General features: G+C 41.3%; 1 protein-coding gene across 17 annotated transcripts in view; it reads right to left on the reverse strand.

The window, feature by feature from the left end:
• The window catches only part of ERCC6L2 (ERCC excision repair 6 like 2), a 136,515-nt gene that overhangs the window by 2,702 nt on the left and 113,015 nt on the right, over positions 1 to 20,798 (reverse strand). For 12 of the 17 annotated variants that reach the window (XM_074017990.1, XM_045372872.3, XM_074018000.1 and 9 more), the window contains 2 exons: positions 9,717 to 9,898; positions 381 to 2,110 (listed from right to left, as the gene is read on the reverse strand). In XM_074017990.1, the coding sequence (XP_073874091.1) occupies positions 1,123 to 2,110; positions 9,717 to 9,898 (1,170 nt within the window). In that variant the 3' untranslated portion in view covers positions 381 to 1,122. Of the gene's footprint in view, positions 1 to 380; positions 5,608 to 9,716; positions 9,899 to 20,798 lie in introns of those variants that run through there. The other 5 variants (XM_074017996.1, XM_074017997.1, XM_045372879.3 and 2 more) reach the window with 2 other exon arrangements.

A 20,798-nucleotide genomic window follows, 5' to 3' on the forward strand; every position in this document is an offset into this window, starting at 1 on the left:
GTGCTCTCTAGCACAGCCAGTTCCCGGCCCAGGCCGTTTTCTGGATGGGTGTGTCCTCCTCTTGCAGCCCTGTGAACTGACTGAAGGACAGCTGCAGCGGAGCATCTGAACCTGCAGCGGAGGCAGTGCAGGTCCTGCCTACAGCGTGCACACAAGATACCCGGGGCTTTCCACCATGATTTTTCACCGACATGATTTCCTTTCATTCACCTGTAGCTCTGCCTTACCTGTACAGCTCAAGCCCCTAGCACAGAACGCAGGGGCCGAGTGAAGGCTTCTAAATACATATGAATTCAACAACGAGCACATTCATTTTGTTGTAAACCATATAAATTACACTCAAAATGTAATAGTTTCTAACAAAATAAAAAGTTGACTCATTTCTTCATACTTAACTTCAAAAATACTATACAAACCTTTATTTACATTGATTAAATCACAACAGGTACATAAAAAGTTGAGGCACTGGTGTCTGTGGCTAATGGTAGTAATCACAGCTCACATAGCAAAGTAACATTAACCTTTTAACTTTGAGCTGTTGCAAAATTACCATTTTAATATCATATATACCATATATTCAGTACTAGTTATGACTTTTTTCTAAAGTAATAATAGAACATGATACCCAGGGAAAAAGAAAATACTTAATAACTTTCCCAAGTGCTAGTAAAAAAGAAACACATTGGTGTACACCTGATTTGAGGGGCGGACATGATTCAGACTATGAGCCATCAGGAGAGCAAAGCAAAGCTTTTTTAAACTGGAAGGACACTCATGCTGTTTTGGTTCAGACCCTTCATCTTTCATACTGGGAAACAATGCTCACAGGGCAAGTGTCACATCATTATGTAATACAGTAAGAAAGATGTCCCAGGTCTCCTACTAACAAACCTAGAATCTTTTCTAATTCATAACAGAGGTTTATACTACAAATACAATCATATTCTTGAAAGATCAAATCAAGTATCAAGAAAAACAGATCCATGATAATACTTCAGACTTTAAAAAATCCTAAAGCAATAATTTAATAAAAATGTATGTCAACAACTGTGTTCAAGATAATAGAATCAGTGGAATCCAGTGCCATAAACAGTGATGGCAGCAGTTCACTGGTGCAGTAATTCATTTATATACTTCTGTAGTACTCTGTGTATTGGTTGTGTTTTCATCTGTACTACTTGAGTTAAATTTCTTCCATAAAAATTTCTCATTTGATTTCCAAAGAGGAGTTGCTGGCTCTTCTCTCCTTTTGGAGGGCGCTGCTAGAGGTGCTTTTTCACACAGAGTCTCTATTACTGCCAAGTCTGTGAGTTTGTTAAGACTCTCATCGTTCTGCTCATTCAAAATGTCCCAGAAATCTTTTGGTCTCTGTTTTGCTTTTTCCACGGGCCCTGAAAGAACTTGCTTTGGCAGTTGTGTGGGACTGTTCCCATGACTTCTAAAAAGGTCGTCAAGAATAGAGGTATCACCAAGTAAGCTTATCACAGAAGAATTTTCCAGCACTGGATTTTCTATCTTTTTGTTTTCCAATTTCAGAAGGGGTTCTTTTCTTGAAATGCCCATTCTTGTGAGGTCCTGTTTGTCTTTCATGGTATTTTCTAACCTTCTCTCATGTGTTTCAGACTCACTGTTCTGAGAACGGGATGTCACAGTATCTTTCGATGCTTGGCTATTTTTCCCACTGTCAGTCTTTTGAGTAGAACTAACAGGTGATTTCTTAGTTTCTGCATCATAAGAATACACCTCTTCTCTACAGGAACTATGATTTTGAAACTTAATTGATTTTCTTTTATATGTTTTTAGGCTGCAAACTTGAGAAATTTTGTTGGTAGAATCTTTAAATGACAAGGTTTCAGAATCTGACAGCCTTGCTTTTATAAGAGAGTCTCTTTTTTCAGATTTCTTCCTGGTGCACTCTCCTTTCTCAAAGGAAGAAGTGTTGAATTCTGATGCAGAATCCATAAAAAGTTCTTTTACCTCTGGATATTGAGAAGCATAAAAGTCTCTTAGCATTTTCTGTCGTTCTTCTGATGTGGCACTGGTTATATGTTCAGCAAATTCGTTTACAGAAGACGAGTTAAAATAAGAGGCCATTTCTTCAAATTGTTTTCTAAAGATTAAATGAACAAAACTAGTGGTTATTTTCACTACATTTTATTTTGAAATAACTCATCACCAGTAACAGGAAATGTAGAGGCCAAGGAAGGTAATCTTGTTCCTTTAGCATGTCTGCTGAATTCCATAATGAAAATGCATTTTATCCTAGTAGAATGAGGCCTCTTCCCTGATGCTACTGAGAAAAGTATTTTAGCTCACAAAATCATCACTTTGTAAGTTATTTTGATTTATGCTATTATATTAGGTATTTCTGGGGAATTATGGAGGCCCAGCATGCTACTCCTCCAGTGAGCCAGTGATTTATGACTGACATGAGGATCATGATTTACAGAATCTGTACTTGAAAATCCATATTGTATTCAAGTCCCATGAAATAAAGTTGTCAAAGAAGAATTTTAATGAAAAGAGCAAATTCTGAAAAATTAAGACAGACATTTGTTTTTTTCCCTTCCCTCTCCTTTTCCCCTTCTTCTACAAATACAATATTGAAATCGCATAAGACTTTTTGATGAGCCCAAAGGGAAGTTCTAAACTGATAAACCCAGATTATTTTTCCCCCAGCTGGTATGGACACCTAAGCTAAGAAGTGAGATGCTATTAGAAGAAGTGTGTTGTATTCTTAGTATAAGATACTAATAAAAGCGGTGGTATACATGTATGAGGAAACGGGCCTTCAAGAACCTTGGTAAGATAGAGGCAGAAAGACTTAGGGACCTGGGCATTGAGCCCTGCTCCTTTCCCTAAACGAGGGTGCTATGGACTGAACTGTGCCCCTCCCCCAAATCCTGCTGAAGCCCCCTAACCCAGGACGTAACAGTATTTGGAGTTAGCGCCTTTAGGAGGTAATTAAGGTTAAATGAGGTCATAAGGGTGGGACCCTGATCCAACAGGATTAGTGTCCTTAGAAGAGATGCCAGAGAACCCGCACAGTTTCTTTCTCTTCGCCTCTTCCTCTCTGCCATGTGAGGACACAGGGAGATGGTGGCCACCAGCCAGCCAGGAAGAGGGCCCTCACCAGAAACTGAATCAGCTAACTTCTTATTGTTGGCCATCCAGCCTCCAGAACTGTGGAAATGAATTTCTGCTGTTTGAGCCACCCAGTCTATAGTATTTTGTTATTACAATCCAAGCAGACTAAGACAGTGGGTATTGCTTTGCTGATGAAGAGTTTGGGCCAAGAGATAGAACAGTTCAATGTTTATAAATACTCTTTTGAACAAAAGTCATAGAGAGTGAGTGGAGCAGCCCATGATTAAAAGTCCTAAAGTTTTAGAAATTATATTTTATACCATAGTTCCTTAAAACATTCCTTTATTCACTCAACAAATATTTATAGAGTCTGTTATGTGCTAAGCACTATAGCAGGAACTATATAACAGCAAATAAGACTCTGGTTTCTATCTTCAAGGAGTTTACAGTTTACTTGGGGTAGACAAATGCATGAAAATCAAACTAGACTAGAGTGATAAACCCATAATGTAAATTTACCATGAGGTAAATATGGGGCGCTACTGGCATTCATAGAAAGGGAACCTAGGTCAGTGACTGGTGGTAGGCAAGGTGGGTAGAAAAGGCATCTCTTCCTGATAAGTCGGTCAGGTAATGATGAGTGAGAAGTCTCCCGGGGGAGAGGGCGCATGTACAGTCTCAGGTCCAAGATGACCTGGTTCAAAGAGTGGCAGGAGAAACTGCAAGGAAGAGGCTAAAAATCATAGGGGGTCTGTAGGCCAAGTTCAGAAGTTTGAATTTTATCTTATGCACAACAGAATCCTTAGCATAAAAAAAATTACTTTTAATGTATGTAAGTAGGAGCTTCAATGCCACTTTTATTTTTGCCACGCAGACCAGGTTATATAGTTTGTGTTTCCTTTGCTGTTAGTGGTAGACCATAAAGCACACTCACAACTTTTGTTTGTGGCTTCAGATGGGCCCATGGCTTCTAGTCCTCACTACACTATCTTGTTAACTTCCCCAAATCCAGATACTATCCATGCTTTATCAACAGCCACTTTCATCTCCAACAGAATATTTAATAACACATATACATGACTCCAAATTTCTGTCCTGGAAATTGCCAATGTTCTTGTTGGAAAGTAACAAGCATATTCTTAAGAGGTGCCAGTTTTCACTTCACATGAAATAATGAGATATTATTCTGTTTATTAATCATCTTCAAATCCATTTTCATGGCCCTTCTAATAAATATTTGTGCTTGTAAAGATTCAGTGATTGGCCAGGTTACAAGCTGATGCCTTTTATTTATCTAAGGCTTGGTGGTGTCAGCAACTGCCAAAGTAACTTCACCTCTGCTGTGCTGGAACCGCGGCCTCAGCGGCGACCCTGCGAGCTCTGGGAGGAGAGCTGCTTCTAACCTCGTTTTCTCTGAGTAGTCTGCAAGTACACTAAGCCACGTGGTTGCTGCTTACAGGATAAGCTATAATTCAGTACTTCTTTTTTTTTTTTTTTTGAGACGGAGTCTGGCTCTGTTGCCCAGGCTGGAGTGCAGTGGCCAGACCTCAGCTCACTGCAAGCTCTGCCTCCCGGGTTTACGCCATTCTCCTGCCTCAGCCTCCCGAGTAGCTGGAACTACAGGCGCCCCCACCATGCCCGGCTAGTTTTTCGTATTTTTTAGTAGAGACGGGGTTTCACCGTGTTAGTCAGGATGGTCTCGATCTCCTGACCTCGTGATCCACCTGTCTCGGCCTCCCAAAGTGCTGGGATTATACAGGCTTGAGCCACCGCACCTGGCCAGGATAAGCTATAATTATCATTCATTTTAGTTTTGCCTTCTAACTGGCTTTCCTAACTCTGGGCCTTCAGAATTTTCTCTAAGAACGTAAGGAACTGTAGGGTACAACAAGGTGGCATAAGCCAGCCACTTTGTGAAGAAAAATTAGTTAACTAGAGTAGACTTCCATAACCCATTTAGTGAAAGGGGGAAAAAAGAAACCAAAGATATGTCTCTTTCAGCAAGTGTATCAAAAGCAGTTATGTATCACGGATACAATTCAAAATTCTCCCTTCCTGGAGGAAGGGAGGTGGAACACAGCTGAATTCATCTTCTGTCTGCCTACGCTTCCGGAAGGAGAGGTAGGACTGAACACTTCATTCAGATGATCATGTGACTGCAGTGGAGGAAGGTGCAGTCTTGATTCTATTGACTAGGACAGTTAATGGAAAATAGGGTGGTAAAATGTACATGGTTGGACGGTTTTAATTCTACATCCCTAATTGGTAACCAAAGCCAATAAGGCACGTAGTGATTGAAACACTTGAACGTGCCACTAGAACTCAACGAAGCTGATGAGTCTGTCATTGCTCTGCCCACAGCTCAAGATGCGTATGCAGCGTGCCGTACAGCATCGTGTCCATTCCAAAAGCAAACTCCCCACACAGCAGGTGCTGTATCAGTCACTTTCACAATGCTGATTACAATGTTTGATCTGGTGCTGGAGCTGAAGGATTTCATCAGGCCGGACAGATCAATTGCTGGAGAGAAAGGCAAAATAAAAATAGCACCATGGTGCATGCCTGACTGGAAAACCATGGGTAATTTACCACCAAGTGCAAGGTTGTGAAGGCTGCCTTCTTGCTCATCTGTCATGCTGTGTGCAAGCCCAGCTGTAACCCGATGCAGCAGATAAGCAAAAGACTCAGTGCCCTCCTCTCAGCCGTCAAGCCAGGAGGCACCACAACCTCCGTCGAACTCAACCCAGCAGTGACTTCAACAAAGCCACAGCATGACTAGCTAGCACGGGCCCTGACATCAAGCTGACACGATCACTCTTTCAACCCGGTGCCAATCCTAACCTTGGGGTCACTGACTGAGCCTTCATAAGTCAGTGTAAGCTCATCGCAACCTTTTCTGAAATGACCTCATATGTCACAATGTGAAGTTTCACTGAGGAAGGATTCAATCATGCCTCACTGCTCCCTGGTGCAGGTTGTGACATAATGAAATTCATGAGCATTGAAGGACGACTCACTGAGAAACATGAGGAAGAACTCTTTCTATTTCCTAGTCTTCCTTCTGACTCAGAGGGCACAAAGAATTAGCACCTGCAAAGTTCCCTGCTCTCTGTAAGGTTGCAAATGCATGGAAAAGAAAGCTAGATACTTCCTTCAGAGACTGCCAGTCAACAAAGGAGTTCCCTCCAAACTTATTCATCATGATGTTGAAGAGGCAGCTTCCAAACCACTTCTTAAGAAGGCACTGATGAGCAAAGAAGATGAAGGAGGACTATAAGCAGCATACAATATATCTAGGGAAGAGATTCAAGTTGCAGCTACGTTGAAGCCCGGAACAGAACAAACCGTGTCCTAACATGGCTCTTGGAGGCAATCGAGAACAGAGAACGCATGCAAACTTGGGGGGAAAAAGGTATATATGGTCAGCCTCCTGGCAAAATATTTGCCCAAAGTGAAAAGGCACACTCCGCAAAAATCCTGGTTGCGGGTCCGTCTGTGGGAGGCACGCTGGTTGCGGGTCCGTCTGTGGGAGGCACGCTGTGTGGCAGTGTGGGAGGTGTTCACCTTTCCGTGCAACCACAGACAGCTGGGAGCCATACTCCAACAAGCCACGCTAGCACTCCAAAGAGCTAGGGGACAAGCTCTTCCCCGGGCAGCTGAGGAACTGGCTGCCTGGGAGTCGCCAAACCCCTGCAGGAAGTATTTTGAACCCACAGAGCCAGAGACATTTCCCACTGCCCCCAGAAGCCAGCAGGGCCAGCCCGACCACGCCCCCCATGCCTGTTCACTGCCGTCATCCATCACCACTGGCCTCTCATCTCCTCCTACTGTACATCTTGATCTGATCCAATCCCTCACCCTTCCAAGCCATCCCTCGGTGCCCCCGGAACCAACAGTCCCCCGAGTCTTCTACTTCTATGCTGAATGGTCCTGTGCTCTGATGATACTGCCTCTTCCCATGCAGCCCTTGCAAGGCAAGGATCTTGCATCTCGTGGCTCTCCAACCTCAGGGTTAGTGCTTCTAGACACTGCTGCTTCCAGACCATTCTTTTCTTAGAAAACTCCTTCCCCTCTTTAACATTTATGCCATCCAGCTAAACTGTTCTCTCCTTAATCTTAAGTGACCCCTTCGTTGCTTCCTGCTAGCAGCTAAACTCTCAAGATTCTGGATTAATCTTGCTTCCCACCCCATCTCTTGCCATCATTCTTGGTAACATCAATATCCATGTGGATGTCCCGCCCAATCAATACCTGGCCCACCACTTTCTTTAGCTCACCTCCAAACTCATCTCAACTCCATGTTAGCCCCCTACTCCCAAGTTTATAAATTGCCATTGTCATTACCATCAACAGCTCAACCTCCAGTCCCTGACTCAGTCATCTCAGGCTCCAGCTCAGCTGCTTGATGATCGCCCACAACAGCAATGCCGGGGGATATGCTGGTAACTCAAGTCCTCAAATTCACGGACTCTTGTGCTTTTGCACGATCCATCAGCCTCCCTTGTCCAGCTTAGGTTTAACTTTATAATCACTCCTTTACAAACATTCTATAGCTTCCTTGCTTCTCTCTCCCTTCATTCTAACCCCTGGGCAGACCCAGCCATCTCTCTACTTGTGTCTGCAACAGAGCAACTGAAGCTTGCTGAATAAAATATGCAAACTGGACAGATGATTTTCCTGAAATTATTCTCAAATGGGAACTTAACGCCATCCAGAAATTCTAGTCCCATTAAGCCTACTTTCCTACTTTATAAATGATTTGTTTCCTAACTTCTCTCTCCCTAAATCTTTCTCTTTCTGAACTTAGGGCTTCAGTTCTCAATTCACTGAGAAAATGTCACATCTGTGCCTGTGTTTGTCCCTTCTCTTTCAACGCCTCTCAAAGGCCAGACCATGGCCTGTGGTTTGGATACCGCCCTCCACTGCTTCCAGGCCCTCCCTCTTTCTGTTTTCACCTCTCTGACATGATCTCTTTTTTTCCTACAAGTCTTTTCCCTCAACACACAACGGGTTCTGCTATCTCAACTCTAAGACCCGCAATGCCCTCCGGCTGCTGCTACTTTTTACATTCAAACTTATAGCTCTGGCCACCTCCCACCAGCAGGCACCTGCCCACCACTTCCATCCAAACTTACAGCACCTGCCACCTCCCGCCAGGGCCTGTGCACTGCTTCCCAGGCTGCTCCTGCCAAGGTGCCTGCTGAGTGCTCTGCTACTACCTCCAGTGGGCAGTTTCCCACGTCATCTGCTTCTGGTTCTCAGCAGTATTTGATAAAGTTAAGAACTCCTTCCCTTTAAGACCCTCTCACTACTCCTGGACTTCAGGACCTGACACTGTGCCTCTTACACCTCCCTCCAGGAGGAGCTGCTGCCTCCAGTCTGTGTCCTGGGGCTTCTCTCCTCCTCTCTGTGCTCTGTTCCTAGGCTGCAAACATAGTCTCACAGTTCTGAAGACCATTTATAAACTCTATGCTGATGACTCCCAAATTTAAACCATTAATTGAATCCCCAAACCAGAAGTAGCTCATACATACACTGCCTATTGAACCTTTCCACAGAATGTCACATTTCATATGAGCAAAAGGGAACTCTTGATTTTTTTCCTCTCTGAACTTGTTTCTCTCTGGTTTTCCCCATTCAGTACCTCCACTCTGTTGCTCAAGACAGAAAGAAGTAATCTTGTTCTCTCTCTTTCCTGAACCAGTCCATCACCAAATTGAATTCATCCACTTGGCTCTATCCTCATGGCAACCACTCTGGTGCAAACCCCCATCACTGAGTTCCTTCTCATCTACCCTTGTTCATTCTGCCCTCCTCCACAGGGAAGCTGGAACTGTCTTTCAAAAAGATACATCAGATCGTGCCATTCTTCAACAGTTTTCCACTGCACTTGGAACAAAATCCAAAGTCTTTCTGTAGCCTCCAAGGGTTGGCACGCTCCAGCCCCGCCTGCGTCTCTACCCTCCATCTCATGCTACTCTCTGCTTGGTTTATTCTGCACTAAGGTCACCAGTCTTCTCTCAGCTCCTTGACCACACCAAACCTGTTCCCTCCTTGGAGATGCTCCTACTCTGGTTCTTTGCATGGTTATCCTTCAGCTCTTAACACAAACGCTACCTGTGTAGACAGTCTTCCCTGACTTCCCAAAAGAAAGGTGGTTCCACATCCCCTCCCCATTCTATTATTCTCTTTCTCTTTTTTCTTATAACACATCATTTTATAATTATTTGTAGGTTTACTTTTTAAAACTTTATGGTTTGATGCCAACCTCATTCCTCTGTAGTGCAGGCTCTACATCTGTCCTTTTTTCACACTGTATATTCAAGACTCAGCACAATGCCTGGGCATATATTAGGTGCTCAAAATATATTCATTGACTGAATGAATAAAATGTACTTAAGTATTTCATTTCTTTGTATAACATGATTTCCCTTTTTATGGTAATCAATTCAGGGATTAGCCTTCTAACAACATCTAAAACATTTGCAATTTATTTTTGAAATTCAGATTTTTCTGAAATATTCAGATGTCAGTTATGGTTATAATCCAAATATTTGTATATTTTACTACCAAGCTACATTTCTCTTCAGAATTATTCTCCAAGTCTAGTGTTGTCAGAGACGATGTACCTGCGGATTCCTTTTGGTGTTTCTCCAATTATGAAGGTGGTCTGGTTTGTACGGTAGACTTTTTTCTTCTTTTGGCTCACAGGGTGTGAAATGTAAAGAGGAAGTGAAATGCTGCCTTCGCTCGGTTGCTGGCCTTTCTTTGTGTGTGGCAATGTATTTGCATTCACCTTTTCTTTATATGTCTGAAAAAAAGAAAGGAAACAAAAGCTATGTCTGAAAACATAGTCACTGTTGGTCAAATAACGAGAATGTCACACTCTTTATAATGAAGTAAATCACATTCCCCAACTGACATCAACGTCAGAAGATGTTAACCTAGGTCTTTAAGAAAATGACACAGGAAAAAATTATTTTATACCTTTAAGATATAAAAGTATTGGCAATAACATGTTATTTCCGTTGTCAAGACTCGGGCATACTGATACATATGTTGATATCTACTATACCAAAGGATAAAAATTAATGATTATATACACTATGGCATAAACATGGGATATCTAAAATTTTCTAATTTAATAATTGCAAAATTATTAAGCAGTCTTTCAGTTGTCTAATTTCATATAATGCATAAATGTAAAAAATAGCAATCTTTATGTAATAAATAAATAAGAAACCATAAATCTTACATTTATTTCAACCTCTGCTGGGTTGCAAGAATATTTAGTGATTTTGAGATGCTAACTACAGTTGGCTGAATTATAGATGGAATCATAATCGTTTTACAGAGACCATGAATTGCCTGTCTAACAAATTTTACTGACAGTGAGTCAAGAAAAATAAACTTTATATATAGTCCCAGTTTTCCCGACAAGATGATACAGTATGAATAGGTAGAGAGTCCTCATCCTATTCCAAAAAGAGAAATACTAAATACAATTTAACAGTAACAACAACAAAATTACACTGGAGCTCAAAAGTAAGCAAGCAGAATGTCTAGGTGCCCCGAACAAGGAAGTCCCACAGTGGTGAGCAGGAGCTGAAGCTCAGCAGCCCTAGTAGGGTCGGTCCTTAAGTTATAGTCTACAGCACTCATGTGGAGAGCGGAGATGGAAACGCGGTTTAACTCCCTGCACTAAACAACAAAGAAACACAAAACAGGAATGAGGAGTCAAATTTGCAAATTAAAGCCAGGAAAGCCAAACCTGGGACACAGGCTAGAAGCAGACCACTTTCTTACTCTAGATAGAAAGAATCACTGGTGACGAACAGGAATGCCCAGCCAGTGCCACGTGTGGAATGTGATTTTGTACCACCTGGTGGTATGGGAACTCTAAGCTGAAAATCAACATAAACAATTTGTCCAGAACTAGTGAAAACCACAGATCTCAATCAGGGGTGAATAAAAAATATACCATGGGAAGACTGCCATAAGCCAGAGAATGCTTTTGATTCCAATGAAAACAGGAGGAGTTCAGACAAAAATTATCAAGAACATATAAAACCTACCATCATGAAGTTGAGCATATGTAACAAATATAAGAACTGAAATCTGAGGAATTACCTATAATAAAGCAATCTGAAAAGATATTCATTTATGAATAAATAAACACATGACAGAGTCTCACTCTGTCACCCAGGCTGGAGTGCAGTGCCATGATCACAGCTCACTGCAGTTGATAAATTGGAAGGATAAAATTACTCAGAATGAAGTGCAGAGACTAAAAAAAATAGGGAAGTTAAGAGACGGAAGACATAGCAAAGTTTCTAAAATGCCAGGAGAGAATGGAGAAAATGGAAGAGATAATGCCAGAGACCTGTAAAAGAAAGGAATCCTCAAACTGAAAAAGGAGAAAGAATCCCTAGTAGGAAAAATGAAAATAAATCTGTATTTTGTTATATCACAGATAAAGGGCATACCTTAAAAACTACCAGAGAAAGAGGATAAGACATCCTACAAAGAAATGCCAAATTACGCCAGGCACGGTGGCTCACACTTGTAATCCCAGTACTTTGGGAGGCTGAGGCGGACAGATTGCTTTAAGCCCAGGATTTCAAGGCCAGCCTGGGCAATGTGGCAAAACCTTTTCTCTACAAAAAAAATACAAAAACTAGCTTGCTGTGGTGGCATGCCCCTGTAGTCCCAGCTACTCTGGAGACTGAGGTGGCAGGATGGCTTGAGCCCAGGAGGCAGAAGTTGCAGTGAGCCAAGTTCGTGCCACTGCATTCCAGCCTGGGTGACAGAGCCAGACCATGTCTCAGGAAAACAAACAACCAACCAACAAACAAAAGCCAAACTAACATCAGGCTTCTCATTAACATCACAATCCTATCCACCAAAAGAAAATGGGGTATCTTCAACATGCAGAGAAAAAAAAAAACCTGTCAACCTAGAATTCTATACCCAGTTAAACTATCATGTAAGAACTTTTCAGACATACAAAGACTACTAGAATTCATTAGATTCTTGCTATTGATATATATTTTTTTTTTCTTGAGATAGGGTCTTGTTCTTTTGTGCAGGCTGGAGTGCAGTGGTGTAACCATAGCTCACTGCAGTCTCAAACTCCTGGGCTCAAGTGATCCTCCCACCTCAGCCTCCCGAGTAGTGGGGACTGCAGGCATGAGTCCACAGGCCGAGCTAATTTTTGTATCATTTTATAGACACAGGGTCTTGCTATGTTGCCCAGATTGGCATGGGTAACATAGCAAGACCCTGGGTTCAAAAGCAATCCTTCTGCCTCAACCTCCCAAAAGTGTTGGGATTACAGAGTGAGCCACTGTGCCTGGTCTTTTTTTTTCTTTTTAATAGAAGTTCAATGGGATTTAAGCAGTGATACATTCAATGAATGTGGGCAAGGAATGGCTTTTAATTCCACAAATATTTACTAAGCACCTATTACATTCCTGCCAACATGCTATGCATTTGAGATACAAAGATATTTATATATACAAAGATTATTCCCCCTACCCTTAAGGGATTTAAAAGTAACAAGCCATTTTAAAAAATACGATATGTTTATCTTTTTTCTTTTTTGTATAAGACATTTTCCTCTATAACTTATATTCCGGTTCATTTCATTGAAACTGACAAAAACAAGTATATGTTCTTTAGTAACGAACCATTTCTAAGGAAAATTGACATCTTCAAAAGCTACTTGGTTCAGATGGACAAACACAAAATGCCAGGTGGTCAGGTTGAACCAGGGCTTTATATCAGTAATGTTAAAAATACTTTCCTTAAAAATATATTTTAAAAAATTGTAACTGGGCCAGGTGCAGTGGCTCATGCCTGTAATCCTAGCACTTTGGGAGGCCAAGGCGGGCAGATCATGAGGTCAGGAGATCGAGACCATCCTGGCCAACATGGTGAAACCCCATCTCTACCAAAAATACAAAAATTGGCTGGGAGTGGTGGTGAGTGCCTGTAATCCCAGCTACTCGGGAGGCTGAGGCAGGAGAATAACTTGAGCCAGGGAGTCGGAGGTTGCAGTGAGCCAAGATCACGTCACTGCACTCCAGCCTGGCAACAGAGTGAGACGCCGTCTAAAAAAAAAAAAAAAAAAAAAAAAAAAAAAAAAAAAAAAAATTGTATCTTAAAACATTAATGGAAAGAAAAATGTTGTTAAAGTTTGAAAGATATTTGATGCATTTATTTTCCATCACAAAACAAAATGAACACTAAAAGTTCCTAATACAAAGACTCATCATCCTAGCATACCCCCAAGAAATAATCATTCATTACTATGAGATGAGATGATATTGCTTACATGAAGGTAAAGGGAGTAAGCAGAAAGAGAAGGAACTGGGCCAACCAAGAAAATTCCATTCTCATATTTTGCAACTTCTGAAGCCATAGAGAAATCATGCCAAGGGAATGGCAATTGTCAATTATTTACTTGTTTACTCTGGGTCTTTATGACCCTGGGAGCATTGCAAAGCTCACATGTATACAGATCCAGTTTTCTTAAATCAGTTTCATAACTTCTTTAGGAAAATTCAGCTTTTGCAACCATAGTTATTAGACATGTGGATCTTTAATTTTTTGCCAAACATTCCACATTTTAAAATCTGATTCTTTTAGGCAATAATAAATTTCTTTTTTTTTGGAGATGGAGTTTCACTCTGTCTCCTGATCTCAGCTCACTGTAAGCTCCGCCTCTTGGGTTCACGCCATTCTCCTGCCTCAGCCTCCTGAGTAGCTGGGACTACAGGCGCCCGCCACGACGCCCAGCTAATTTTTTTGTATTTTTAGTAGAGACCGGGTTTCACCATGTTAGCCAGGATGGTCTCAATCTCCTGACCTTGTGATCTGCCTGCCTCAGCCTCCCAAAGTGCTGGGATTACAGGTGTGAGCCACCGTGCCTGGCCAGGAAAATCATTCTTATTTAACATGGGCTCAACAGCTATCTTTTATTTTTAAAAATCTATCTAGTTTCATATTTTCATTTTAGCAGGAAACTTTTAACATTTTACTGAAACAAGGCTGTGAAACAAAATAGTTACATTAAAAATAGATTTTAGGAATCAATGTGCCATTTAGGCTTATTCTGAATGAAAGCTCTAAAGGTTACATGTATAAACTATGTATGGGTTGGGGGCAGTGTACTGGATTAGTTTCCTATTGCTGCCGTAACAGTATCACAACATTAGTGGCTTAAAACAATATAAATTCATTATCTTATACTTCTGTAGGTCAGAAGCTTGACATGGGTCTCACTAAGCTAAAGTCAAGACGTTGGCAGGGCTGCATCCCTTTTTGAAGGCTCTGGGATAATGAATTTCTTTGCTTTTCCAGCTCCTGGTGGCTGCCCACAATCCTTGTCTTGTGGTCCCCTTCAAAAGCTAGCAACCCTTCTTCTCTGTTCTTCAGAGTCACATCACCCTCTCGCCACAGCCGGGAAAGGTGCTCTGCTTTTAATAACTAACGTGATTAGACTGGGCCCATCCAGATAATCCAGGATCAAAGCGGGTTGATTAACATCCTTAACTGCATACATCCAACTGACCCATCTCAAGGTCAGCTGACTCAACCTAAATTGCATCTACAACCTTAATTCCTTTTCCTGTTTGCTGGGTAATGTAATGTATTCATAGGTTCCAGAAATGAGTCAACAGACATCTTTGAGGGGGCCATTAATTGTTTTTCACTGGCAGGGAGAGTGGGGGTCTTAACCTGGGTCCACTGACCCTCCAAATGTTCAGCAGATGGGTTTCAGGGACTTCCGAAAGCGTTATCGATGAATCCCCTGAAGCTGCATTTACACATTTGAGCATGAACACGTTTTTTCAAAAAAAGAGCCCATGGCTTTAATCATGTTCTTAAAGGTGTATGTGGCCAGAAAGAGTTGAAAAACCGCTGTTTTAAGCAGCAGTGCCATTGGTATAGTTTTCAAATATTCTTGTTTTTTGAAAAACCGAATCTACTTTATAAACATTTTAGTGCTCGTTAGAAAAGTTTGTTTCATTAAAATAGTAGTCAATCTTTCACAATAAATGGTACAAGATAAATAATGCTGCAGTGCAGTTGCTATTGTAGTGACAATTATAACTTACTATAGTAGGTTTGGTTCTGGACCACCACCACAAATTTTTTGGTTTCTTAGTACATATAAAAATTATGCTTACACTATATTGTAGTCTATTAGGTGTGCATACATTATGCCACTGCTTTATCAACTAAGTTTATGTAACATTCTAAATTCTTTGTTGCTATTGCAACAATGCTCACAGCATCTTCACTAGGATAGAGTCTATTTTAAGAAACCACTTTCTTTGCTCATCCGTAAGAAGCAATTCCTTACCTATTAAAGTTTTATCACGAGATTGCAGCAGTTCAGTTCCATCTTCAGGCTCCCATTTCTAATTCTTGTTCTCTTGCTGTTTCCACCACATCTGCGGTTAGTTCCCCCACTAAAGTCTTGAATCTCTCAAAGTCATCCATGAGAGGTGGAATCAACTTCTTCCAAACTTCTGTTAATGTAGATATTCTGACACGCTCCCATGAATCAAAGATGTTTTAAATGGCATCTAAAATGGTGACTCCTTTCCAGAAGCTTAACAACTGACTATGCCCAGGTCCACCAGAGAAATCATTATTGATGCCATTTATAGTCTTACGAAACTTATTTTCTTTCTTTTCAAATTTAATTTTTAGAGATGGGGTCTCACCAAGTGGACCAGGCTGGTCTTGAACTCCTGGTTTCAAGTGATTCTCCCAGGTCAACCTCCTGAGTAGCTAGAACTACAGGCATGTGCCACTGTGCCCGGCTCTGTATTTCTTAAATAAGAAAGCCAAAATTACTCCTTGATCCATGGTGTTAGCAGGCATGAAAACAACATTCATTTCCTTGTACATCTCCACCTATCTCTTGGGTGACTAGATGCACTGTCAATGAGCAGCAATATTTTGAAAGGAATCTTCTTTTCTGAGTAGCACGTCTCAATAGTGGGCATGAAATATTCAGTAAGCCATGCTGTAAATAGACGGGCTGTCATCCAGGCTTTGTTGGTCCATTTATAGAGCACAAGTGGAATAGATTTGGCATAATCCTTATGGACCCTAGGATTTTCCAAATGGTAAATTATCACTGGCTTCTACGTAAAGTCCCCAGCTGCACTAGTCCCTAACAAGAGAGTCAGCCTGTCCTTTGAAGCCAGGCACTGACTTCTCCTCTCTAGCTATGAAAATCCTAGATGACATCTTCCAACAGAAGGCTGTTTTGTCTGCATTGAAAAATCTATTGTTTAGTGTGGCCACCTTCATCAGCGATCCTGGCTAGGTCTTCTGGATAACGCGCTGCAGCTCCCACGTCGGCACTCGCTGCTTCACCTTCGCAATTTTATGCCATGGAGACAGCTTCTTAGCTTAAATGTCATGAACTAACTTCTGTTGGCTTCAAATGTTTTCTTCTACGGCTTTCACACCTTCCTCAGCTTTCACAGAACTGAAGTGCGTTAGAGCCTTGCTCTGGATCCGGCTGTGGCTTAAGGGAATATTATGGCTGGTGTGAGCTTTGACCCAGACCACTACAGCTTTCTCCACGTCAGGCATAAGGCTGTTTCACTTTCTTACCGTCTGTGTGTTCACTGAAGTAGCACTTTTAATCTCCTTCCAGAACTTTCCTTTGCATTCACAACCTGGCTGTTAGGCACAGGTGCCCAGTTTTCAGCCTATTTTGGCTTTGAGATGCCTTTCTAATGAGGCTTCATCATTTCTAGCTTTTGATGTGAGAGATGTAAGGCTCTTCCTTTAAAGTTGAACAATGAAAGGCCATTGCAGGATTATTAATTGGCCTAACTTCAATACTGTTGCATTTCAGGGAAGGGGGAGGTCTAAGGAGAGGGAGAGAGGGAAAATGGCTGGCTGGTGGAGCAGTCGGAGCACACACATTTATTAAGTTTGCCATCTTGAATGGGTGCAGTTGGTGCCCAAGACAATTACAACAGGAACATCGAAGATCATGCATGTGATCTGTGGATCACCGTAACACATATAATAATAAGGAAAAACTTCAAAATATTGTGAGAATTACCAAAGTGTGACTCAGAGACACACAGTGAACACATGCTGTTGGAAAAATGATGCCAACAGCCTTGTGTGAAGCAGGGTTGTCACAAAACTTTGTAAAAAAGGCATTATCTACAAAGTGCAATCAAACGAAGTACACTAAAACAAGGAATGCCTATAGATTAGGATTATAATAAACAAGAAGGCACTTTTGTAGGAAAAGTTTCTTCTTCAGAGTAGCCAGAATGAGTCCACCCTGGATCTACTAACTATCCATCATCCTCTATAACTGACTTCTTACGATCACTGGCTTCTTACGGTCAAGTTTTAGGGTTATACTGGTTAACAGCAGAAAAGTTCCTCATCTTCACTTAGACCGACAGTATGAAACATCCAAATGAACTTTGATAATACTCTTTTTCTTCTGAACCAAAAGTGTATTCTGTGTATTTCAAGGCATTAGATCTGAACCAAGTTGCATTATTTTCATTGAAATATTTATTGAAAGGCTCAACTAAAAAAGTTTAGATTTTTGATATGAAAGGGTAAGTAAAACAAAATCAACTCTTAACAACTTTGCAGACAGCTATCTGTGATGTCAGTATACTTAAAAACATAAGGAAGATTCCTCCCTACCTCACGGGCACATGATTAAATCAGCAGTTTTCTATTTACTCAGCTACATATGGAATAAATCTTTATATAGTAGAAGACTGTACTAGACTTGTTCAGAGAATGTTTAAGAAAAAAGAAACCCTCTATTAATATTCTCCAAGTAAAAAGTAATTTTGGAGGTAAGTTATTAAAGAACGGTAGAGGACACCTAGGTAGGAATAGCAAAGGAGTGAAAAAAAGTTGATAGGGAGGAATCGTTCCCATACCCATACACTGTAACAAACGACGCAAAAAAGTTACAATCCAGGAGAGTGAGTTTCAAATGCAATCAAGAACAGCCTCTAGTTCCCATTTCCGCAGGAGAAGTATTCAGTAATCTCTGCATCTTTCTAAATCTCTGGGTGAATTCCTGGAGACACAGCTATAGCTGACAATCTGCAGAGAGAATCTGATTCATTCTCCCCTGCTCATCTGTATACTCCAAGTTGCAGAGAAAGCTTGGGAGGATGGTGCACAGGGAAGCGGAACAGCCTGACCGCTGTCCACAGGAGGCTACGTGGAAGCAGTGAAATCTTTTATTAAGCAAGTGTGGAACGGATCTATCTACTGGGCTGGCTTCTCCAGAATATACCTCATGGAGCAAACAGAACACAGAGCAGTGCATGCTGAACAGCTACACCAACTCTTCCATAACCAGACAACTAGGCTTGATGAGTCAATGAGAAAACTGGAAACAAGGAGGAGATCTTCAAAGCCACTGGAAGGTTCTGATGGCTCTGACCCACTGAGAAGCTAGAGTGGAAGGCTTAATTAAAAACTCTGATTCTAAGGCCAAAAAGGATCTGCCCATCCCAGGACAGCTCTTTGTACACCTTGTTCCTGAGCTTCACAAGACACTCTAAGGTCATCACACAAGCGCACACCGTGTGGCCACAAGCCCTCATATCCACCTGATCATGCCAGCTCTGCCACAAAGCGACAAAACAACAAAAAATTTCAGGATTTTTGCTTAAGTATGAAAATACTCAAAATCACTCAAGGTTTGTGCCTGGAGATAGAAAACATTACTGTAAACGCAGTTTTCCAATACTCAAAAAGAACCTAAGGCAACTATGAGCTATCCCTGAATTGTCTTAACCATCTGCAGAAAAGCCATTTGGTCAGAGGACCCACCACAAAAGAAGAGTCAAATTTTCTGCCTATGTTTAAAAATGATGTTCAAATCTCAAAAAAACAACAGCATTTGCATTCAAATCCAAAACCTTTTCTGGGGAGAGAGGGAGATGGAAGTTTTTAGCCATGGGTCTGCTCTCCTCCTGGAAGGAGTAATACTTATTATATAATCCAGCTAAACTCTTTCAATAGTGCTTTGCTTTCTGAGTCAGCCACAAAGGGACAACTTTATACTGGCTGTCCTGAGCTGTTATTTTTAATTTTAATTTTAATTTTTTTTTTTTAAAGAATAATGGAAGTATCTCTTCAAATAAGCACTTATCAAATTAAATCTGATAGAAGCTGCTTGTGGAAATTCAGCATCACTCACAGGGGTGACTCACTGTCCAGGAAACCCATCTATCTAAAACGATGCGAAGTGGCAGCATTGAGGGGAGCAGGTGAATGCCATGTGCTACAGACAGACACCCAGGAACTCCGTCTCCCTGGGGGCTGCTGATCTGATGGCTCTGCGGGAAACGGCCAAGCGAGACCATAGCAATTACCTTCACCAAAGCTTGCAGATGTGCAGTGGAAAATTTCGCTGATACCCTCAGTCCTCCATGGGAGTGCAGCCCAGGAGTAAATTCCCATTAATTCCTCCTACAGACAAAGGCTAGAGAGGGATCGAAGCCTTTCCAGAGAGCCGTCTGAGCACTGGGCTCAGCACCATGGCCCTGGCATCCAGGCCCTACTTTGCCACTTACTCTTTCCATTTGGGGAGATTCTGTACCTTTCTGAGGATCATCTTGGGGATAATGAAAGATCTGGAGAATGGGATCTAGGAGATGGGAGATTTGGATCTGGGACTCCTACCAGTCTCTTTCGTATTTAAAATTCACAATTCTACTAGTCTTTGTAGGATCTCCACTAAGTACTAATGGATAGGTCCATCACATCTTGTGGCCTTGACCTCAATTTCAAATCTCTCTAGGTACTAAGTTTTATTTTTATTATCATATTTTATATAAAGACTACCTGAAGACCTCATATGAAATAATACTTGTTATATGTGACCTCATATGAAACAATACCTGTTTTATTTCGTATCACTGGCAACAAAGATCACAGAAGAATGGTGCTGGTGAAAAAAAGTTAACCAAAGAAAGCCTTTCCTGGCAGGCACTCACTGCTGCCTGTGTTTTCCAGTGGCTAGCTGAGGCTCCTCACGTCCCTCCGCCCAGGCCTCCAGCTGGGCCACTTAGGCTGATTTGATTAGAAAGCCACCAAATGGCTCTCCAGTGTCTGGGGAAGAAGATTTCAAGCACGTACCACAAATGACACTGAGACATTACAACTAGTTGTGAGATTTGATGTAATTATTTATTATTAATAATAAAGTGCTAAAATATGTTAAAGATTCCGCTTTTTTAGTATTAGAGTTAATTCCCTATAATCACATCATCTTTACTCTCTTCTATTCTGATATGCTTTCTTTGGTTATGATTAGAGAAAGTAACATTTTCACACACAGAAAGGCCAAATGGAAGCATATCCTGCAGAAGTGAATTTAATGATAAGGCAACTGTTTTCATATGGGTCTAAGACAGTAGTTCTGAAGCTTTTTGGTCTTAAAACCCCTTTATACTTTAAAATTGAGAATCTCAAAGAGTTTTTGTCTGTGTGGGTTACATCTACTGAAAATTTAAAGTCTTTATTAACTAATTAAAATAAAAGCCCATTACATGTTAACATAAGGAACTTTTTAAGACAAAAGTAACTGTACTTTCCAAAGCAAAAAACCAAAAAGTTAGTGAGAAGCGTGGCTATGTTTTTTTTTTTTTTTTTTTTGAGACGGAGTCTGGCTC

Source organism: Macaca fascicularis, chromosome 15, assembly GCF_037993035.2.
Source record: "Macaca fascicularis isolate 582-1 chromosome 15, T2T-MFA8v1.1".
In the NCBI taxonomy this organism is placed as follows: Eukaryota; Metazoa; Chordata; class Mammalia; order Primates; family Cercopithecidae; genus Macaca; species Macaca fascicularis.